This window comes from Cetorhinus maximus, chromosome 12, assembly GCF_964194155.1.
Source record: "Cetorhinus maximus chromosome 12, sCetMax3.hap1.1, whole genome shotgun sequence".
Classification (NCBI taxonomy): domain Eukaryota; kingdom Metazoa; phylum Chordata; class Chondrichthyes; order Lamniformes; family Cetorhinidae; genus Cetorhinus; species Cetorhinus maximus.
In genome coordinates this window covers 25,789,715-25,808,134 of record NC_135890.1, presented here as the reverse complement: position 1 = coordinate 25,808,134, position 18,420 = coordinate 25,789,715, and the positions used below count along the sequence as shown (strand labels likewise).

General features: G+C 43.3%; 1 protein-coding gene across 1 annotated transcript in view; it reads left to right on the top strand.

Annotated features, from left to right (window-relative positions):
- Positions 1 to 18,420, top strand: part of LOC144687318 (kininogen-1-like) — a 52,635-nt gene that overhangs the window by 12,456 nt on the left and 21,759 nt on the right. The window contains exons 2-4 of the mRNA XM_078553260.1: positions 7,869 to 7,979; positions 9,404 to 9,506; positions 14,551 to 14,711. Coding sequence (XP_078409386.1) covers positions 7,869 to 7,979; positions 9,404 to 9,506; positions 14,551 to 14,711 — 375 coding nt within the window. The remainder of the gene's footprint in view (positions 1 to 7,868; positions 7,980 to 9,403; positions 9,507 to 14,550; positions 14,712 to 18,420) is intronic.

The window sequence follows — 18,420 nt, the reverse complement described above, 5'->3', positions numbered from 1 at the left end:
GATGTGGGCATCACTGGCTAGGCCAGCATTTATTATCCATCCCTAACTGCCCTTGAGAAGGTGGTGTTAGCTGCAGTCCATGTGATGTAGGCACAACCACAGTGCTGTTAGGGAGGGAGTTCCAGGATTTTGACCAAGTAACAGTGAAAGAATGGTGATACACTTCCAAGTCAGAATGTTGTGTGACTTGGAGGGGAACTTCCAGGTGGTGATGTTCCCATGTGTCTGCTGCCCTTGCCCTTCTAGATGATAGTGGTCGTGGAAAGTGCTATCTAAGGAGCTTTGGTGAATTTCTGCAGTGCAACTTGTAGGTGGTACACATTTGCTACCACTGTGCATCTATGGTGGAGGGAGTGAATGTTTGTGGATGTGGTGCCAATCAAGCGGGCTGCTTTGTCCTGGATGGTGTTAAGTTTCTTGATTGTTGTTGGAGCTGCACTTATCCAGGCAAGTGGAGAGTATTCCATCATGCTCCTGACTTGTGCCTTGTAGATGGTGGACAGGCTTTGGGGAGTCAGGAGGTGAGTTACTCGTCACAGGATTCCTAGCCTCTGACATGCTCTTGTAGCCACAGTATTTATATGGCTGGTCCAGTTCAGTTTCTGGTCAATGGTAACCCTCAGGATGTTGATAGTGGGCAATTCAGCGGTGGCAATGCCACTGAATGTCAAAGGGCGATAGTTAGATTCTCTCTTGTTGGAGATGGTCATTGCCTGGCACTTGTGTGGCGTGAGTCTTACTTGCCAATTGTCAGCCCAAGCCTGGATACAAACATACGAACAAGGAACAGGAGTAGGCCATTCAGCCCCTCGAGCCAGCTCTGCCATTTAATAAGATCATGATAGTAACTTGAAATCTGCATCTCACCTACCCACAATAACCTATCACCCCCTTGTTGACCAAGAATCTATCCACCTTTGTCTTAAAAATATTCAAAGACTCTGCTTCCACCACCTTTTCAGGAAGAGAGTTCCAAAGACTCACGACCCTCTGAGTGAAAAAATTTCATCTTATCTCTGTTTTAAATGGGTGATCCCTTATTTTTAAACAGTGACCCCTAGTTCTAGATTTTTCCACAAGAGGAATACAAACATTGTCCAGGTTTTGATGCATTTGGACATGGACATAGACTGCTTCAGTATCTGAGGAGTCACGAATGGTGCTGAACGTTGATGATTGCACAGCAAACATCACAACTTCTGAACTTATGATGGAGGGAAGGTCATTGATGAAGAAGCTGAAGATGGTTGGGCCGAGGACACTACCCTGAGGAACTCCTGCAGTGATATCCTGGAACTGAGGTGATTGACCTTCAACAACCACAACCACCTTCCTTTGTGCTAGGTGTGACTCCAATCAGCGGAGAGTTTTGCTAGGACCTCTTTTTGCCGCACTCAGCCAAATGCCGCCTTGATGTCAAGGGTGTCACTCTCACCTCACCTCTGGAGTTCAACTCTTTTATCCATGTTTGAACCAAGGCTGTAATAAGGCCAGGAGCTGAGCGGCCCTGGCAGAACCCAGACTGAGTGTCAGTGAGCAGATTATTGTAAAGACTTCACTGATGATCGAGATGGGGCGGTAATTGGCCACATTGGATTTGTCCTGCTTTGTGTGTACAGAACATACCGGGGCAATTTTCCAAATTGCTGGGTCGATACCTGTGTTGCAGCTGTACTGGAACAGCTTGGCTAGGGACACGGCAAGTTTTGGAACACAAGTCTTCAGTACTATTGTCGGAATATTGTTAGGGCCCATAGCCTTTGCACTATCCAGTGCCTTCAGTCGTTTCTTGATATCACGTGGAGTGAATCAAATTGGCTGAAGAGTGGCATCTGTGATGCTGGGGACCTCCGGGGGAGGCGGAGATGGATCGTCCACTCAGCACTCATGGCTGAAGGTTGTTGCAAATGCTTCAGCATTATCATTTGCACTGATATGCTAGCCTTCCCCATCAGTGAGGATGTGGTTATTTGTGGAGCCGGCTCTCCAGTGAGTTGTTTAATAATCCACTGTCATTCACGACTGGATGTGGCAGGACTGCAGAGCTTAGATCTGATCCGTTGGTTGTGGAATTGCTTAGCTCTGTCTATCGCTTGCTGCTTATGCTGTTTGGCATGCAAGTAGTCCTGTGTTGTAGCTTCACCAGGTTGATAGCTCATTTTTAGGTATGCCTGGTGCTGCTCCTGGCATGCCCTCCTGCACTCTTTGTTGAACCAGGATTGGTCCCCTGGCTTGGTGGTAATGGTAGAGTGGAGGATATGCCAGGCTATGAGGTTACAGATTTTGGTTGTTTACAATTTTGCTGTTGCTGATGGTCCACAGCGCCTCATGGTTACCCAGTCTTGAGTTGCTAGATCTATTCGAAATGTATCCCATTTAACACAGTGGTCTTACCACACAGCACGATGGAGGGTATCCTCAATGTGAAGACGGGTCTATGTCTCCACAAGGATTATGCGGTGGACACTTCTACTGATACTGTCATGGACAGATGCGTCTGCAGCTGGCAGGTTGGTGAGGATGAGGTCAAGTATGTTTTTCCCTCTTGTTGGTTCCCTCGCCACCTGCCACAGACTCAGTCTAGCAGCTCTGCAGCCAGTTCAGACTGTAGTGGTGCTACTGAGCCACTCTTGGTGATGGACATTGAAGTTCCCCACGCAGAGTACTTCTGCGCCCTTGCCACCCTCAGTGGTTCCTCCAAGTGGTGTTCAACGTGGAGGAACACTGATTCATCAGCTGATGGTGGGGTGGGGGTGGTACGTGATAATCAACAGGTTTCCTTGCCAATGTTTGACCTGGTCCCATGAGACTTCATGGCTTTTGACCATATACCACTATGCCGCAATCTCTGCTGGGCCTGTCCTGCTGGTGGGTCCTGTCCTGATGGTGATGGTGGTGTCTGGGACATTATGTGTAAGGTATGATTCCATGAGGATGACTATGTCACTCTGTTGCTTTTCTTGTCTGTGAGACAGCTCTCCCAATTTTGGCACTAGCCCCCAGGTGTTAGTAAGGAGGACTTTGCAGGGTCGACAGGGCTGAGTTTGCCGTTGTTGTTTTCAGCGCCTGGGTGGATGCCACATGGTGCATCCGGTTTCATTCCTTTTTTTGGAATTTTTAGCGGTTTGATGCAACTGAGTGGCTTGCTAGGCCATTTTAGGGGCATTTAAGAGTCAACCACATTGCTGTGGATCGTGAGTCACATCAAGCCAGACCAGGTAACAACTGCAAGATTTCCTCCCCTGACGGCCATTAGTGAACCAGATGGGTTTTTACAACAATCGACAATAGTTACCCAGGAAATATTAGTCAAAATATCCTAGTCTAATTCCTGGGTACCTATACAACTGCCACCCCCTGACTCCCCCCCAACCCCTCTGACCTGACCTTACTAGCTTCCACCACACAACTCCCCCGACCAAACCTGACTAACCCCCACCACCTGACTCCCACCCCTGATCCCCGAACCGACCTGGCTAGACACCACCCGACTCCCCAGACTCCCTCCTGACTTGACCCAGCTACTCCCCGACCCACCTGCCACCCTGCCCACCTACTACCCTTCCCAGCTGCTGCCCTACCCAGCTGCCACCATACTCACCTACCACCCTGCCCACCTACCACCCTGCCCAGCTGCCACCCTACCCAGCTGCCACCATACTCACCTACCACCCTGCCCAGCTGCCACCCTGCCCAACTGTCACCCTAACCATCTACCCACTTTCCTCACCCACCCCACCCACTTACACACCTACACATTCACCCATTCACTCACCTATTCACTAATTCACTAACACACTGAAAAGCTGTTTAAATGTCCCAAAGCTTCTCTGTGTGTTAGTGGACACTGAACAGAATACGAAGACATGGCTTATCTTCCTCCTGATGATATATTACTATGAGGAAGCAGCTTGATGGAAGTCAGCTCCACATTTCTGAAGAAACTGGGCTTCGGAAGACCCAGTCAGAAATGTGGAGCTCCTTCGTGGCGCAGAAAAGTAGAAGTGGACCAACAATCTGATGGTGATTGTCTCTCATCAGAAGATTCACGCCAATACCACCTTCTGTGGCTCAGCATCATACTTTGTTCTATAATGTTCTGTAAAGCACCTTGGGATGTTCAATGCATTAAAGGTGATATATAAATATACGTTGTTGAGGTTGTACTTCATGCTTTTAAGTATATCTAATACATATCAATAATCAATAAGGAAAGTGAGGTAGAGAAGCGGAGAGGTGTGGGGAGGGTATTCCAGTGCTTGGCGCCTCGACAACGGAAACCATGGCCATCAACGGTGGAGCAAATAAATTTGGGATGCACAAGAGGCCAGAATTAGAGGAGCATGGATTTCTGGGAGGGTTGTGGGGCTGAAGGAGATTACAGAGTGTAGGGGTTCCCCTTTTCCCTCAGAGACCCTCCCCACACTCAAGTTCATGACACCAGATTCAGAAGTGTATGGCTTGAACAGAATGATCAGTGAGACAAGTTTCTTCTGATAATTCACAATTGCTTAATTGAATCACCCACAACCCCACAATACAAAACCCAAAATTTAAAACAACCTATTCCCAGTACCCGACACAAAGTAACCACGGTTCGGTTAAAACTTACAAAAACAAAGGCAAATCACCACGTCCTGTCCTGAAACCTTTAGAGAAAAACCCTCAGACCAATATCACCATGATATGGCTGAAACAAGTTACGAGGTACTGGCAAAAAATACACCAAGTTTTCGCCCCAAACCTTCACAAAACCCTCAGACCAATATCACGACAATTTGGCTGAAACTTACAATCCCCAACATGGCTGGTCTGTCCAGTGTTGACTGTAGGCCTGAGCCAAGGTGACTAAACTCCACCCTTCTTCCAACTGCAGCCCAGGTGCTCAGATCTGCTCTTCTTTTATAATAATTTAACTCAGACATGTCAAAACATATTTCCTGTTGTTCCAATGTCCATTTCGTTGATTCCACACAAAGTCTAGACAAATGTCATCAGCTCCTGCTGGTTGAAACAATACAGGGTTTTCCATGGAAGATATATCCAGACGAATATTATTAGTTCTCATTGTATGAGCAATTCCCCAACTGTTTGAGGTGGCACAGTAACGGCACAGTAACACCTCCTGGCTCCAGAGTTAATGAGGATTTGAATGACCCTATTCCAGTACTATTGTCTGTGGTGGTTGAATAATTCCTTGACTGTATTGTATTGATGACATGTCCTTTCTATTGGGTAATCAGGCTTTCTTGATCGCGTTAGTCAATGTCCAAATCCTTTTGATGAGTCACTGTGTTTTCACTAAATGTCCAAATTAACCCCTTGCTTCCCAGCCCTGTAATGCTGACTGCAGCTTATCTTTTTGAAATTTATAGTTCCAATCATGAGGTCAAAACATGTCCGTGGGTTTGAAATTATGTTCCATCAATTTCCCAGTTGGAGAGGATTTCGATCCTACAAGAGAAAGGGGCTGATGAGGCCATGCAGCAATTAGAAAATAAGGGTGAGAATTTTAGGTTCAAGGCATTGCTTGACCAAGAGACAACATAGGTCAGCAAGCACAGAGTGATAGGGAAACGGGACTAGCTGTGAGTTAAGACACAGGCAGCAGAGTTTTGGATGGCCTCAAGTTTACAGAGGGTAGAATGTGGGAGACCAATCAGGAGTGCATTGAAATAGTTAAGTCTCAAGGTAACAAAGGCATAAATGAAGTGATCAGCAGCAGATGAGCTGAGACAGAGGCAAAGTCAGGTGATGTTATGGAGGTGGAAATAGGCGGTCCTAGTAATAGCACAAGTATGAGGTCGGGAGCTCATCTCAGGTTCAAATGTGACACCAAGGTTGCGAACTGACTGGCTTAATCTCACTGTTTCCAGGGAGATGGATGGAGTGGGCACCTAGGGAATGGAATTTGAAGTAGGGGTTGAAAACGATGGCCTCAGCCTTCCCAATATTTAATTGGAGGTAATTTCTGCTCATCCATTACCAGATGTTGGAAAAACAATCTGATATCTTAGCAATAGTGAAGGAGTTGAGAAAGGTGGGGGTGAGGTAGAGCTGAGTGTCATCAGTGTACATGTAAAAACTAACATTGTGCCTTTGAATGATGTTGCGGAAAGGCAGCATGTAGATGAGAAATGGGAGGGGGCCAAAGATAGATCCTTGGGGGGACTCCAGAGGTAACAGTGCAGGAGCAGAAAGAGAAGCATTGCAAACGATTCTGTGATTGGGTAGATAAGGATGGAATGAGGTGAGCGCAGTCCCACGCTACTGGAAGACAGTGAAGAGGTGTTGGAGGAGGATGATTGGTCAACGGTTTTAAAAGCTGCAGAGAGGCCAAGAAGGACGAAGAGGGAAATATTTTTAAGTAGGTAATTCCCTAAAAATACAAATGCAGATCAAATAAGCCATTAAGGACGCCAATCTTTTGGAGATTTTATAAATAGAGATTTAGAATTTAAGTATAAATAAGTCACGATAAATTTATAAAATATATTGACTAGGCTATGACTAGAATACAGTGGTGTGTGCAGCTTATGGTGCCCATTAGGAAAGAATGTGAGAGCCATAGAGACCATGTAACAATAAATTGACTGGGATGAAACCAGGTATGAAAACTATTGTTATGAGGAGAGACGAGATCCTGGAACCATTTCCAGTGGAGTAAGGAAACTCTTTTGAGTTATCAACAGTCACAGATTGCAACTCTTTTTGAGTACAATCACAGTTCTTGGTTTCCGGGAGTGGGACATGAACCCACAACCCTCTGATTCAAAGGCGAGGGTGCTATGAACTGAGCCACAGCTGACACCTCCAAGTGGAGTAAGGAAGGGTAAGAGAAGATTTAATTAAGTTTATTAAAATTATGAAGGGTTTTTATATTGAATAGAGGAAAGCTATTTCCTCCGACTGGGGAGAAATTTAGTTGTGTTAAGTATTGTAGGAGCATGCAATGCTTTGCCAAAAGGAGGTAGAGAGATTGCTTATTATAAACAGAACTTGGATAAATATTTGAAGCAGAGAAAGCTATGGGGCTTTAGAAAGAGTTTGGTGCAGTGGGCTTAGTTTTGCATTCTAGCGAAGATCCAGCATTGGCACAAAAGGCTAAAAGGCCTCCTATTTGCCGTCAATTTCTATAGTTTTGATATAAGATTTATTACAAATTGTGGAGGAAGCCTCAGAGTCAGAAGGTGTAGAGTTCGAACCCAGCTCCAGACAATCCCATGAGTGGAGACACAGGGCTCAGGCTCTGAATTCTGGGTTGACATTCAGCGGGGTACTCATGTGTCCAGTAAGCGCAGGTGTTTCACCCTCATAACATGGCTTCTGAGAACCCATAAAACTCTTCTGTTACATGGAACTAACCATGCTAATGGCTGGGATAATGGTGGCTACGGTCATGGAAAAAGTTTTTCACGTCACAGCCTGTTAAACATCCTGCGAATCCTTCCACAATTATTCTCCAAGGAAAGAGTAAAACAAATGAAAAAAAATTGTGAAAAATGAGCATTCAATTTTTCACCCTCTCTTTCAATCATTCAATGTACCAGTAACAGATTTTTCATGAGGGAAAGAATAACACACTGACAAAGAATTTCCTTGCACTTTTTATTGTATTTTATATTGCTTAGATGATTGTCTCCCATAAAAATAGAACATTGTGGACAGTAGGCAATTAAATGCGTGCATGTGATGATGTCAATGATAGGGCAAGGCCCCTGAAATAACCCTTCATCTGTCAGTAATAATGAAAAATATGAAAGCATTCGTGTTATGTGATGTGGTATGTTCATTTCATTTCCATTGCATAGATCCAGGTGAATGATAAAGGAAGAAAACATTTTTTTGTGTTATGTGCGTCTTAACAGATAACTTCTCCAGGGGTGAAGGCATACACTGTGATATTTGACATCAAAGAAACCTTTTGCCAAGAACAAGTGGAGCTGCGAGCTTGTCCATTCAAATCTGACGGTGATGCTGTAAGCATTTTTATACTAATTGTTCCTTCAGGAAAAGCCCAAAACTAATTTTTAAAAAACGATCAATAACTTCTTGAGTTTATAACATATCATCTAATTTAAACAGTGAATAAGGAAATTAAATGATCATTCTGTAACTTTTAGAGATTTCTTCTCCACCGATGCTGCCAGACCTGCTGAGTTTTTCCAGGTAATTCTGTTTTTGTTTTGGATTTCCAGCATCCGCAGTAGCTTTTAGCTTTTTGTTTTTATTCTGTAACTAGTGTTAAGCGAGGGCTGTGGCTGTAAACATTTGCTATTTTGCAAGACAGAAATTTACTGAGAGATTCTTAAACATAAGCTTTATCTGGTATCTGTGCCAATCTTTCCAGGGATATTTTCTTGTGTGTTTTCTATATGTTGCTATGGGAATCCCTGTGGCCCCTCCTTTTGTACATGTGTGGAGAGGATGAGAGGTAGTGTATTAGATGCATAGGCACCTGAGGCCATTGCTTATAACCTATCCTTATGCTGCCACCCACATTTGTGGGCAGAAGTTTTCAAGTAGAAATTGATTACCCAAGGAGCTTGTCACACAACTATGCATATTCCTGCACCCATTTCTGCAAAAGGGCCACAGTTCTGTCAGTAATTATTGAGGTAATCATCGCCTTGAACTTTGATCCAACGAATACTTTATACAACAATAGGAGCTGTCACACTGTACAGTTGGATCATTGAAGTCACATATGCTTTGTTTGGTTGAGCCATTTAAATCATCAATTTTCCCATAAAAAATATACAGCAACACAATTTCATCCTGCAAATGGGTCTTCCCCTAGGAAGAAGAAAGAAAGCAGCAGCAATTAGAGGCAGAAGAAGACCAAAATCAATTGCCAAAAAATAGTATCTTTCCAACCATTTGGTCACTAGCAAGGGTCTTAAGACAAACTCTTAACAGATGGCACATTCAATTAAGTGTATGAAAAATGTAATGGTCAATAATTATCTAAACATTTATCCCATGCCCTGCCCAAAAGAATTGTTGCAATGGTCACAGTTTCACAGCAGAACTCACGAATACAACAGTAATTCTTCTCAACCATCTTCTTTTGTTCCAGCTCGAATGAAGTTTCAGGCCATATTACTGTTCCACTAACATCAAGTTCTCTTTACCCTGTTCACCCTAACAACTGCTTTCATTTATTTCAATATCATTAATGCATTTGATTTTTTTAAAAACACTTTGAAACACCACAATTTCTGAAAAAAAACCCTTGATGTTTTAATCAACAAGAGACAGCCTTCTTTTCAGCCTGGGTTCGGTTTCCAAGAAAACTCGGGATTATAGAAGAGAAATAGGGTAAGTGATTTGGCACAGTACAATGAACAGCAATACAATAGAGACTGATCAAGGTTTAAATTAAATGATTCATGTTTTCCAGTCTGTGGGTATGTGCGAAGCAGAAGTCGTCTTTGAATTTGGGTTCCAAATTAAAGTACCTGAGACACCTTCATGTAATCTAATAAAGCCTGTGAAAAGAGTTGGTGAGTAACATTTTATATAATGCTTTGGAAATGCCACTACCTTGATAATATCATTCACTGTGGCATCATTGCTGTGTACTGGAGAAAGCTGGGGAGTTTCACTGAAATCAGTAAAATGAAAATTGAGTGGATTTGACAACAGACAGATGATTCACTCTGCCAGATTACCACTCAGGTGGTAAACACAAAAATTTACCCCAGAACATCTTAGAAAAAGAAGTTTAGAGTACCCAAATTGGTAGGAGCGCAGATACATAGGCACCTGATTTCCATGGCGGTTCTCCTAATTCCACGCTGTAACTTTGGCAGAAGATTGGTGGAAACCAATGTACTTTCTAATTTTTTTCTTGCAGAGTTAGGGTGATTTGCCTTTAAATTTCTTTGCGTGTCTTTGCATACATCATAAATTAAAGGGACCAATTTGTGCGAGGCCTGCCTGGGGATTTTCAGGTTGCTGCATGACTAAGAGGAAGTATTGATAGAAACCCTAGACAAATGGCAAATGTTTAATGCATGCTGTTTCTCAGGACTTTCTGCTGCTCTTCTGTCAAAGTCACAGCAGTACATTGGGAGAACCCCCACCCCCACAGAAATTTGACTATGTTGATCTTTAAAGGTGGGAGTGAAGGTAGAAGTGGCGATATTAAGAGAGACAAATGGTTTGGTTTATGGAGGCATTGAATACAAAAACAAGAAGCGATTGAATTTATACATGACATTGGCTTGGCTACAAATTAGAGTATTATGTGCAGCTTTGAACACCCCATTATAGGAAGGCAAATATAGCTTTAGAAAGGGTACAGTGAAGATTACATGAAATGATTACAGGATTGAGATGTTATAATTATGAAGATAGATTAGAAAATGGAGGCATTTCAACCGAGAAGGTTAAAGGGGATTTAGTAGAAATTTATAGAATTATAAAAGATTTTCAGAGAGGAAATAACAAAGGATTGTTATTTTTAGTTGGCAAATCAACAACAATGGGGCATAAACTCAGGATTATCATTGGAGAAAAAGAGGGATGTTAAAAGAAATCAGTTCATGCAATGCAATTCTGCCAACTACCCTTCTTCCTTGGTGGAGCAGGCTTGAAGGGCCGAATGGCCTATTCCTACCCCTATTTCCCATGTTATCACACATAACCTTTCAGGCAGAAACTATATTGTTTTTTGGGAAGGATGAATATAAAATGACAGGTGTAATGGCCCAAATGGTACTTTACTGTGCTACAATATCTATGATTCTACAAAGGCATGTTTTGAGTTTGTGGATAAAAATCCAAGCCTCTTTAAAGCCTGCAATCCTTTATTACCTACTGCTGCACAGGAAATCCCTGGAACTTATATGCTTATAAACGCTGAGTTCAATAAGATTCACAATAAGGTACATCCAAAAAAGATGCATTTGGCACAGATATGTTTTATCTGAACGTCAATTACTGATCACTGAATGGTGTTACGTGAAAAGTTAAATTCCAGATAGATGATATGGAAAACCTTGATAATTCAGTCATTAAAATGACATAACATCAATAAAACAGTTTCAGATTCATTCCCTTAATGCTTTATTCCCCAATTTATTTAATGTAATGAGTCAGGTGAGCAGTCATAGGTATTACCATATACTGTCATTACAATGACAGAGTTTAACACCTGGACTGACAGGCTTGTTTAAGGTATAAATTTCTGATTTATTTGTTAGTCTTCCCTTCTCACCTCCAGTTATTTGCCTAATTATTGAAGATATTTTTCACTCCCTTACTTCCTTCTTATAGTTTGTTGCTTTTTGCTGAAATTGTCATTACCCAGGGAGGTTCTTTTTTACACTGCTGAACTTCCAAGGACCAGAATTTGGTCATTTTGCGTGATCCGGGCTGACTGATTCCAGCCACAATGTCTGACGTCAGTATCATAGTACCTCAAAATCATGGTTCGGGTACAAACATCAATTCTAATTGTTGACTCAAGGCCATCCCAGTTAACTCAGAATTTTTATTTAATGACTGATTTTCCTTGCCCTGTTGGAAAAACCTAAGAAGATAAGCTCTAAAGTTTATTAGTCTTTTCTTGTTCTCATGGCTGGAAGGCAAGTCCCAAGGTAACTATTATTTATATAAATAGTCACTTGGCAATACAGAACTTGAGTATTGCTGAAAAAAGAGACATGCTGTCAAAGCTTTTCAACTTGCACTCATCAGGACACTTCACAAAAATGCCACTAGTAAAGGGAACAACAATTGATACTGCATGAGAAGAGAGTGCTGATTGGTTGGCAAGTGGACTCTGATTGGTAGAGGTGTTGCTCTGGAGAATGCACCAGGGGACATTTAACTGCCAAGCTTTTCAAATTCAAACCAGGCAGGTCGACTCTGATGGGTTGATGCATGGTTGGGAAATGAACCAGAGAATGGCTTTTGTTTAGTTGAAAAAGATGCAATGCATGGACATACTCCTTCTGTCTGCAAAGGACAGGGCCCTGTGTGTTTATAAAGTGAATCACGGAGGGAAGAATTCACTCCATTTCATAGTGAAATGAATATAAGGCAGGATCTGCATCAGTTCATGGAACAGTGAAAGTAGAGATGCCAATGGGAGCACTTTAAGTTGTTGCATTATTGAATTTGCATAATCTGACATGATGTTGGTGGCAGTGTAAATGCTTCAAATCCTGCGCTCGTTCTAAAATCAAGCCCAGGGGCTGGATTTTCATAGCTCATGAAACATTGAACTTAGTTTTATTTGCTGGAAAAATAATTTTCCTCTGCTTTCCCAATCTCACACCACTTTCGTGGGTCGGGAAGGCCTTGGGTGCAAAACACACATACACACTGCTTCCATGGTCAAGGTCCCCATTTTGAGGACCACAAGAAAGTTACATTTCTTCCCACACACAATTTTTGTATGCTGGTGTGGGTTTTGGAAGTCCTAAAAATCACAGCTCCTTGGAGAGCTCGTGGCCACTGGGGATTGCTGAGGAGTTGGGAATATGCTGAAAGTTAAGTATAAAATGTTTTGACACCTTCAGATGTCTCTATTAGATTGACCAAATTGTGTAATGGATTACAGTACTTTTTCCTTTGAAGAAAGTGCCATAATGCATTAAAAAATGCAGAAAAAAACTGTCCCTTCAGCCTCATGGTGTTTTAAGCTGTGATTTAAATCAACTGACAGCTCTGGCTGCTAAAAAGCTTTTGAAAGTTGAAAAAAATTTCTGTACTTGTTCCGTTCCATTGATTGATAGGTATTTTGCTTTGAAATAGAAATGGGACACTATTCAATTCTGTCAGTTTCAGGAAATGGAGCTAGAACCTTTTGTGATCAGTAATGGCAGCTGTATCCATTAAAATGCATGGTTGGGTTAAGTTGAAAACAATCTCTGCATCTGCTCTTTTCCATTGATTGACAGGCATCTGCTTTGAAATAGAAATGGGACATCATTCTGTTCTGTCAGTTTCAGGCATTGTAGCCCAATGCTTTTGTTATGACAGCTGTAGCCTTATAAGTACATAGAAACATAGAAACTAGGAGCAGGAGTAGGCCATTTGGCCCTTCGAGTCTGCTTCACCATTCATTATGATCATGGCTGATCATCCAACTCAATAGCCTGCTCCCACTTTCTCCCCATATCCTTTCGTCCATTTCGCCCCAAGAGCTATATCTAACTCCATCTTGAAAACATACAATGTTTTGGCTTCAACTACTTTCTGTGGTAGCGAATTCCACAGGCTCACCACTCTCTGGGCGAAGAAATTTCTCCTCATCTCAGTCCTAAATGGTCTACCCCATATCCTCAGACGGGGACCCCTGGTTCTGGGCTCCCCCACGATCGGGAACATCCTTCCTGCATCTACCCTGTCTAGTCCTGTTAGAATTTTATAGGTTTCTATGAGATCCCCCCATATTCTTCTGAACTCCAGCGAATATAATCCTAAACGACTCAATCTCTCCTCATATGTCAGTCCCGCCATCCCAGGAATCAGTCTGGTAAACCTTCGCTATGGTCCCTCTATAGCAAGAACATCCTTCCTCAGATAAGGAGACCAAAACTGCACACAATATTCCAAGTGTGGTCGCACCAAGGCCCTGTATAATTGTAGCAAGACATCCCTGCTACTGTACCCAAATCCTCTCGCTATGAAAGCCAAAATACCATTTGCCTTCTTTGCTGCCTGCTGCACCTGCATGCTTACCTTCAGTGACTGGTCCTTAGCTGGTTTCAAAATCTGATAATGGCTTCAGCTCAGCAGGTGGTCTATTGACCCAAGAATGGCTGACCCTTTAAAAAGCTGAAATAACAGAACATGCATTTGATGTGGTTTCTTGTTTGTTTACAAACCTAATAGGCACTTAAAGGATTACAATTTTTTGATACTGAGGTAGGTTTTTTTATCTTTCCAGTATGAATGATAGTGGGTTTGAATTCAGGGTTTTATTAGATTGTTAGAAGTTTATTTTTTTTCCAGTGATATTAAAATAATTCCATTGCTGTTGCCTAGCTCCTGAGGACTGTACATGGTGGATGCTGGGTGAGTGACTATGGAGGATACTTGGGGGGGAATTGAGTGGCATGAGGGGTGGTTAGAGGTGGAGGTGGAAAGGATGGCATGGGGTGGCAGGGGTGGGTGTAGGAGTGAGGGGAGGGTGGATGGGGTTGAGGGGGTGATGGGTGAGGTTAAACAATGTTGGGAGCTAGGCTGCTGTGTTGGAGAACCAGAGTGGGCCTTCCAACCAGCCCACATCCGCACCCACCCTCCTTAAGCTCTCCATCGTGGCTTGAATAATTCACTGTGAACCTGACCCGTGTGAAGAGACTGAAATCCCGGGCAAAGTCACACAGGGTCAGGTTTGCATTTTGGGAGGGGCAAAAGTGTACCAGTTGGGTTTTCGCAAGCTCACAGGAAGATCTGGCCCCAGGTATCAGTATAAATTTGATGTCAATTATATCATTCAGTGAGGCTTTGTTTGGCGATCTCTTTAATTTTGAACTATCCATGCAACTTGCCTTTCATGTTGATAATTAATTGCATCACTTGTTTCTCCAGTGGAGACTGTTGCTGTTACTTGTGAAGGTTGCCCGGTATCTGTAACCCTTGACAACCCTTTGGTGAAAGCATCTGTGGAATTAGCTGTGAAAGCCTTCAATGACGAAAATAAAAAGAAGAGGACGTTCACTCTTAACAAGATTATATACGCGGTAAAGGAGGTAATGAATGAACGGAATGAAATAACCAACATGCCAATATCTTTAGAATATATACTTGAAAAGGAAAAATGTGCAATGTTATTGGGAAAGGGAGGGGAGTGGGACTAACTGAATAGCTCTTTTAAGGGTCAGCTCAGGCCCCGGGGACCAAAAGGCCTCCTTCTGTGTTGTAAGACTGTGTGGCTGGATTTTACAACATTCGGCGGTGTGTTTGTAGACAGGGGAACCCATAAAATGTCATGGGCACTGTGCCCGCCTGCCCCTGACCCTGCCGCGATTTTACCAGCAACGGAGGAGCCGTTGGAAAGCCTGCCCACCTGTGGGCTAATTGAGGCCCTTAAATGGCCAGTAATGGCCACAAGGACCTCAATCCATCACTGGGATTTAATCCATCACACGCCAAGTGTCCAGCCCAGCAACTTGCACTGCTTGGGCTGGTGGTGGGCAAGGAGAAGAACCTTATCAGAACCTTACCCCCCACCCTCCTCGCAGGTCATCACATCCTCCCCTCCCCCGCTGACCTGTCTGCCCTGGCCCCCTCACCCCTGCTTTCTAGTCTGATAACTTGGCCTTGACAGATTCCCCCCCCACCCCTCCTACCCACTCCAGCTCCAACTCTGGCTCAGGCTCCTCAGTGTTGGGGAATGTTGTCATCCCAGCAGTGACCAGTGCTCCCTGTGGCGCTGCTGGGACCAGAGAGCTGTTGGTCATTTGACTGGCTGTCAGCTCTTTGAGGCGGGACATCCTGTCCAGATGGTTGGGAGAAGTTCTGCCTTAAAGCAATTAATGGCCCTCAGAGCTTTAGATCCCTGTGGGCCTATCCGAGTGAGGGGTGGGCTCATCCCTGACTATTTTTTAATCGGTTGAGCGGGGATCCAGCACCCCTTTAAATCCAGCCCTATGAGACAATAAATAAATGCAGATATATAATGGTCGAATGCTTCCTTGACCTACGGAAGACAGTGCCATGCAATTGTAGGATCCAGATTTATGCTTATAATTTTCTACATCTTGGATAATCGTTCAGGACAAATACTGAATGCAGACTTAACATTTCCCTAGGGAAAACAGAAGGTGAGTTAACCTGCACTGCTTCCATGTCCATCTAGGTAACAGGTATGATAGTCACATTGGCAGATACCTACCTGAACTCTCAGTATCGGAACAATGTGTGACAGAATTTTCTTTTTTAACTCATAAAGTATGTATTTAGTTTTGTGATTAATTTGCTTTGTAGAGTGCATTATTTCACCAGTTAACACAATGCATTTCAGATGTTTCAATCTTTTTGCTATACTAGCCCTGTCCACCTGAATGAATCAGTATTTGGATGTAATATCGAATAAATTGTGGAGCCATTCCAGTGATTTTCTTGGGAAGGAATCTGAAAATTATATCAAATGTGAGATTACTTTTGTCCATAGTCTGGATGAGAATTAGTATACATATGAAATAGGAGCAGAAGTATGGGGAAACTTTCTGGTTGGTGATTTGCTTGATGACCAGTTTTTAATTAATCAAGCTTCTAGGCCCAATTTTCACTCTGGGCCAGTTTGAATGGGTGAATAGCTGTTTGAGCTGGAAACTCACCAGTTGCTCCAGAAATAAGATCCAGGATATTTTAAACCCTTGGTCGACTTCTCACACAATCCGTCCAGGGAGTCAGTGGGAACGAATGAAAAATTGTGGGGCCTGGATGCCATCCACTGAGATCGGGTAAGTGATGGGATGTGTGGCTGTGGTCCCATGATTGAGGAAGAGGGGGTGCTTTGGTGGGGACTGCAGAAGGAAAGGCCTAAACTTTCCTTATGTGTCCTTACGAAAGACAGAAAAAAGACCATATCTTTTTGGGCCTATTCTGGCCACAGGAGGTTGATGGGCTGGCAAACTTACTTTGATTTCCTACTCAAGCCGTCGAGTGAAAATTGCAGTTGGGTCTTGATGACGTCATCAAGATGCTACATGCTTGTGTGGGGAAAAAAAGACCCTCGTTGCTTTTGGGTAGGTGTCTTAGTCACTTACTCACTTGAACAAGTTAAAATCAGGAACCATTAGTGCCTCAAGTCTCCAGGCCAGGCAAGTAACCTGGGTGGTATTGACTGAGTTTTTTTTTAATGTTATTTGAAGTCAATCAGTAATTTTGGCTGAAGCAGTAATAAGGGGAACTGAAACCTATTATTAACAGTTCTCTGTCCACTGAGGGGAAGAATTTAGCCATTTAATTGGGGATAGAATTTAATAATTTTTCAGAAATACAAGTGAAATCACAATGAATCAAATTCAGACGACACAAAATTCCCGTTGCACTGAAGTTGTCAACCATTTGCTATGGCAAAACCGATAGAACGATACCTGTGATAAGCTGAAATTCCGCTCTGGTGACTTTGGATTAGCTAAACTTGCCTAAGCTTGTCACATGACCGCGCCAACCAATCAGAATGGAGCTAGACCACACAAGAGCACAAAATCATGGTGTGCTAGGATAACCATCATTTGACATCAAGGTCTCCCTGTGAAAGAACATGCAAAACCTGAGAGATTGGCTAAACCTGTGTGAAAGTTAAAAGTGTTGTCGATCAGAGAGAAGGTGAAGTTGTTACAACAAGTGGAAAACTGACGCAATGTGGAAAGCGGACATCGCAAAGGAGTGGGAGATTCCACCATCGAGTTTGTCCACCATTATAAAACACAAGGTGAACATGTAGAAGAGTTCAATAAATAAGCATTCTCTGCACCAAGGAAGAGGATGAGAACGGCTGCCTATCCCAGTGTTGAAGAAGCTCAGCTAACGTGGTTCAAAGCAGCCCTATCAGAGAACACTCCCATCTCCGGTCCAATTCCTCAGGAAAGGGAAGTTGCCCTGGCAAAGCAACTGGGCCACATGGAGTTCACCTCGGCTGGACCGATTCAAGACAAAGCACGGCATCATCTTCCGTGCGGTAAGTGGTGAGGGTGCAGTGGTTACGGCAGCAATGACAGATGATTGGCTCCAAAATGGCCTCACCCACGTGAACAAGTATGCAACACGAGACATTTTTAATGCAGATGAAACCAAACTGTTTTACCGTCTTTTGCTAGATCGCTCTTTGATGTTTAAAGGTGAAACATGTAATGGTGGAAAGTGGAGCAAGGAACACGTCACTGCTTTTGTCTGTACCAACATGGTTGGCACCAAAAAGCTGCCACTTCTTGTGATGAGTGAATCCAAGAAGCCACAGTACTTGTCGAATGTCAAGACACTACCCATGCAGTACGAGACTAACAAAACTGCCTGGCTGACCTCCAGAATTTTTGAGGCATGGATCAGGAAAGTAGATAAAAAGCATCAACGAAAGAAAAGGAAGTTGTCATTATTGCTAGAAATCTGTCCCACACACCCCGACATCGCTGGCCCAAAGAGCGTCAAGCTGATGTTCTTGCCTCCCAACACCATGGCCAAGCTCCAGCCAATGGACCCGGCGGGGGTGATCAGGAACCTGAAAACCCACAAACAATGGCAGCTTGATCTCTCAGGTTGTCATAAACACCGATAAGCAGGAGCACAATCCAGCTGTTCTAGACCAGTCAACAACTTTAGATCTTAAACTCCCTCCCTCATCCCCACCCCCTTCCTGTTTCTTCCCCCTCCCTTTTGTTTTTTCCAATAATTTATATAGATTTTTCTTTTCCCACCTATTTCCATTATTTTTAAATCTATAACTGTAATACC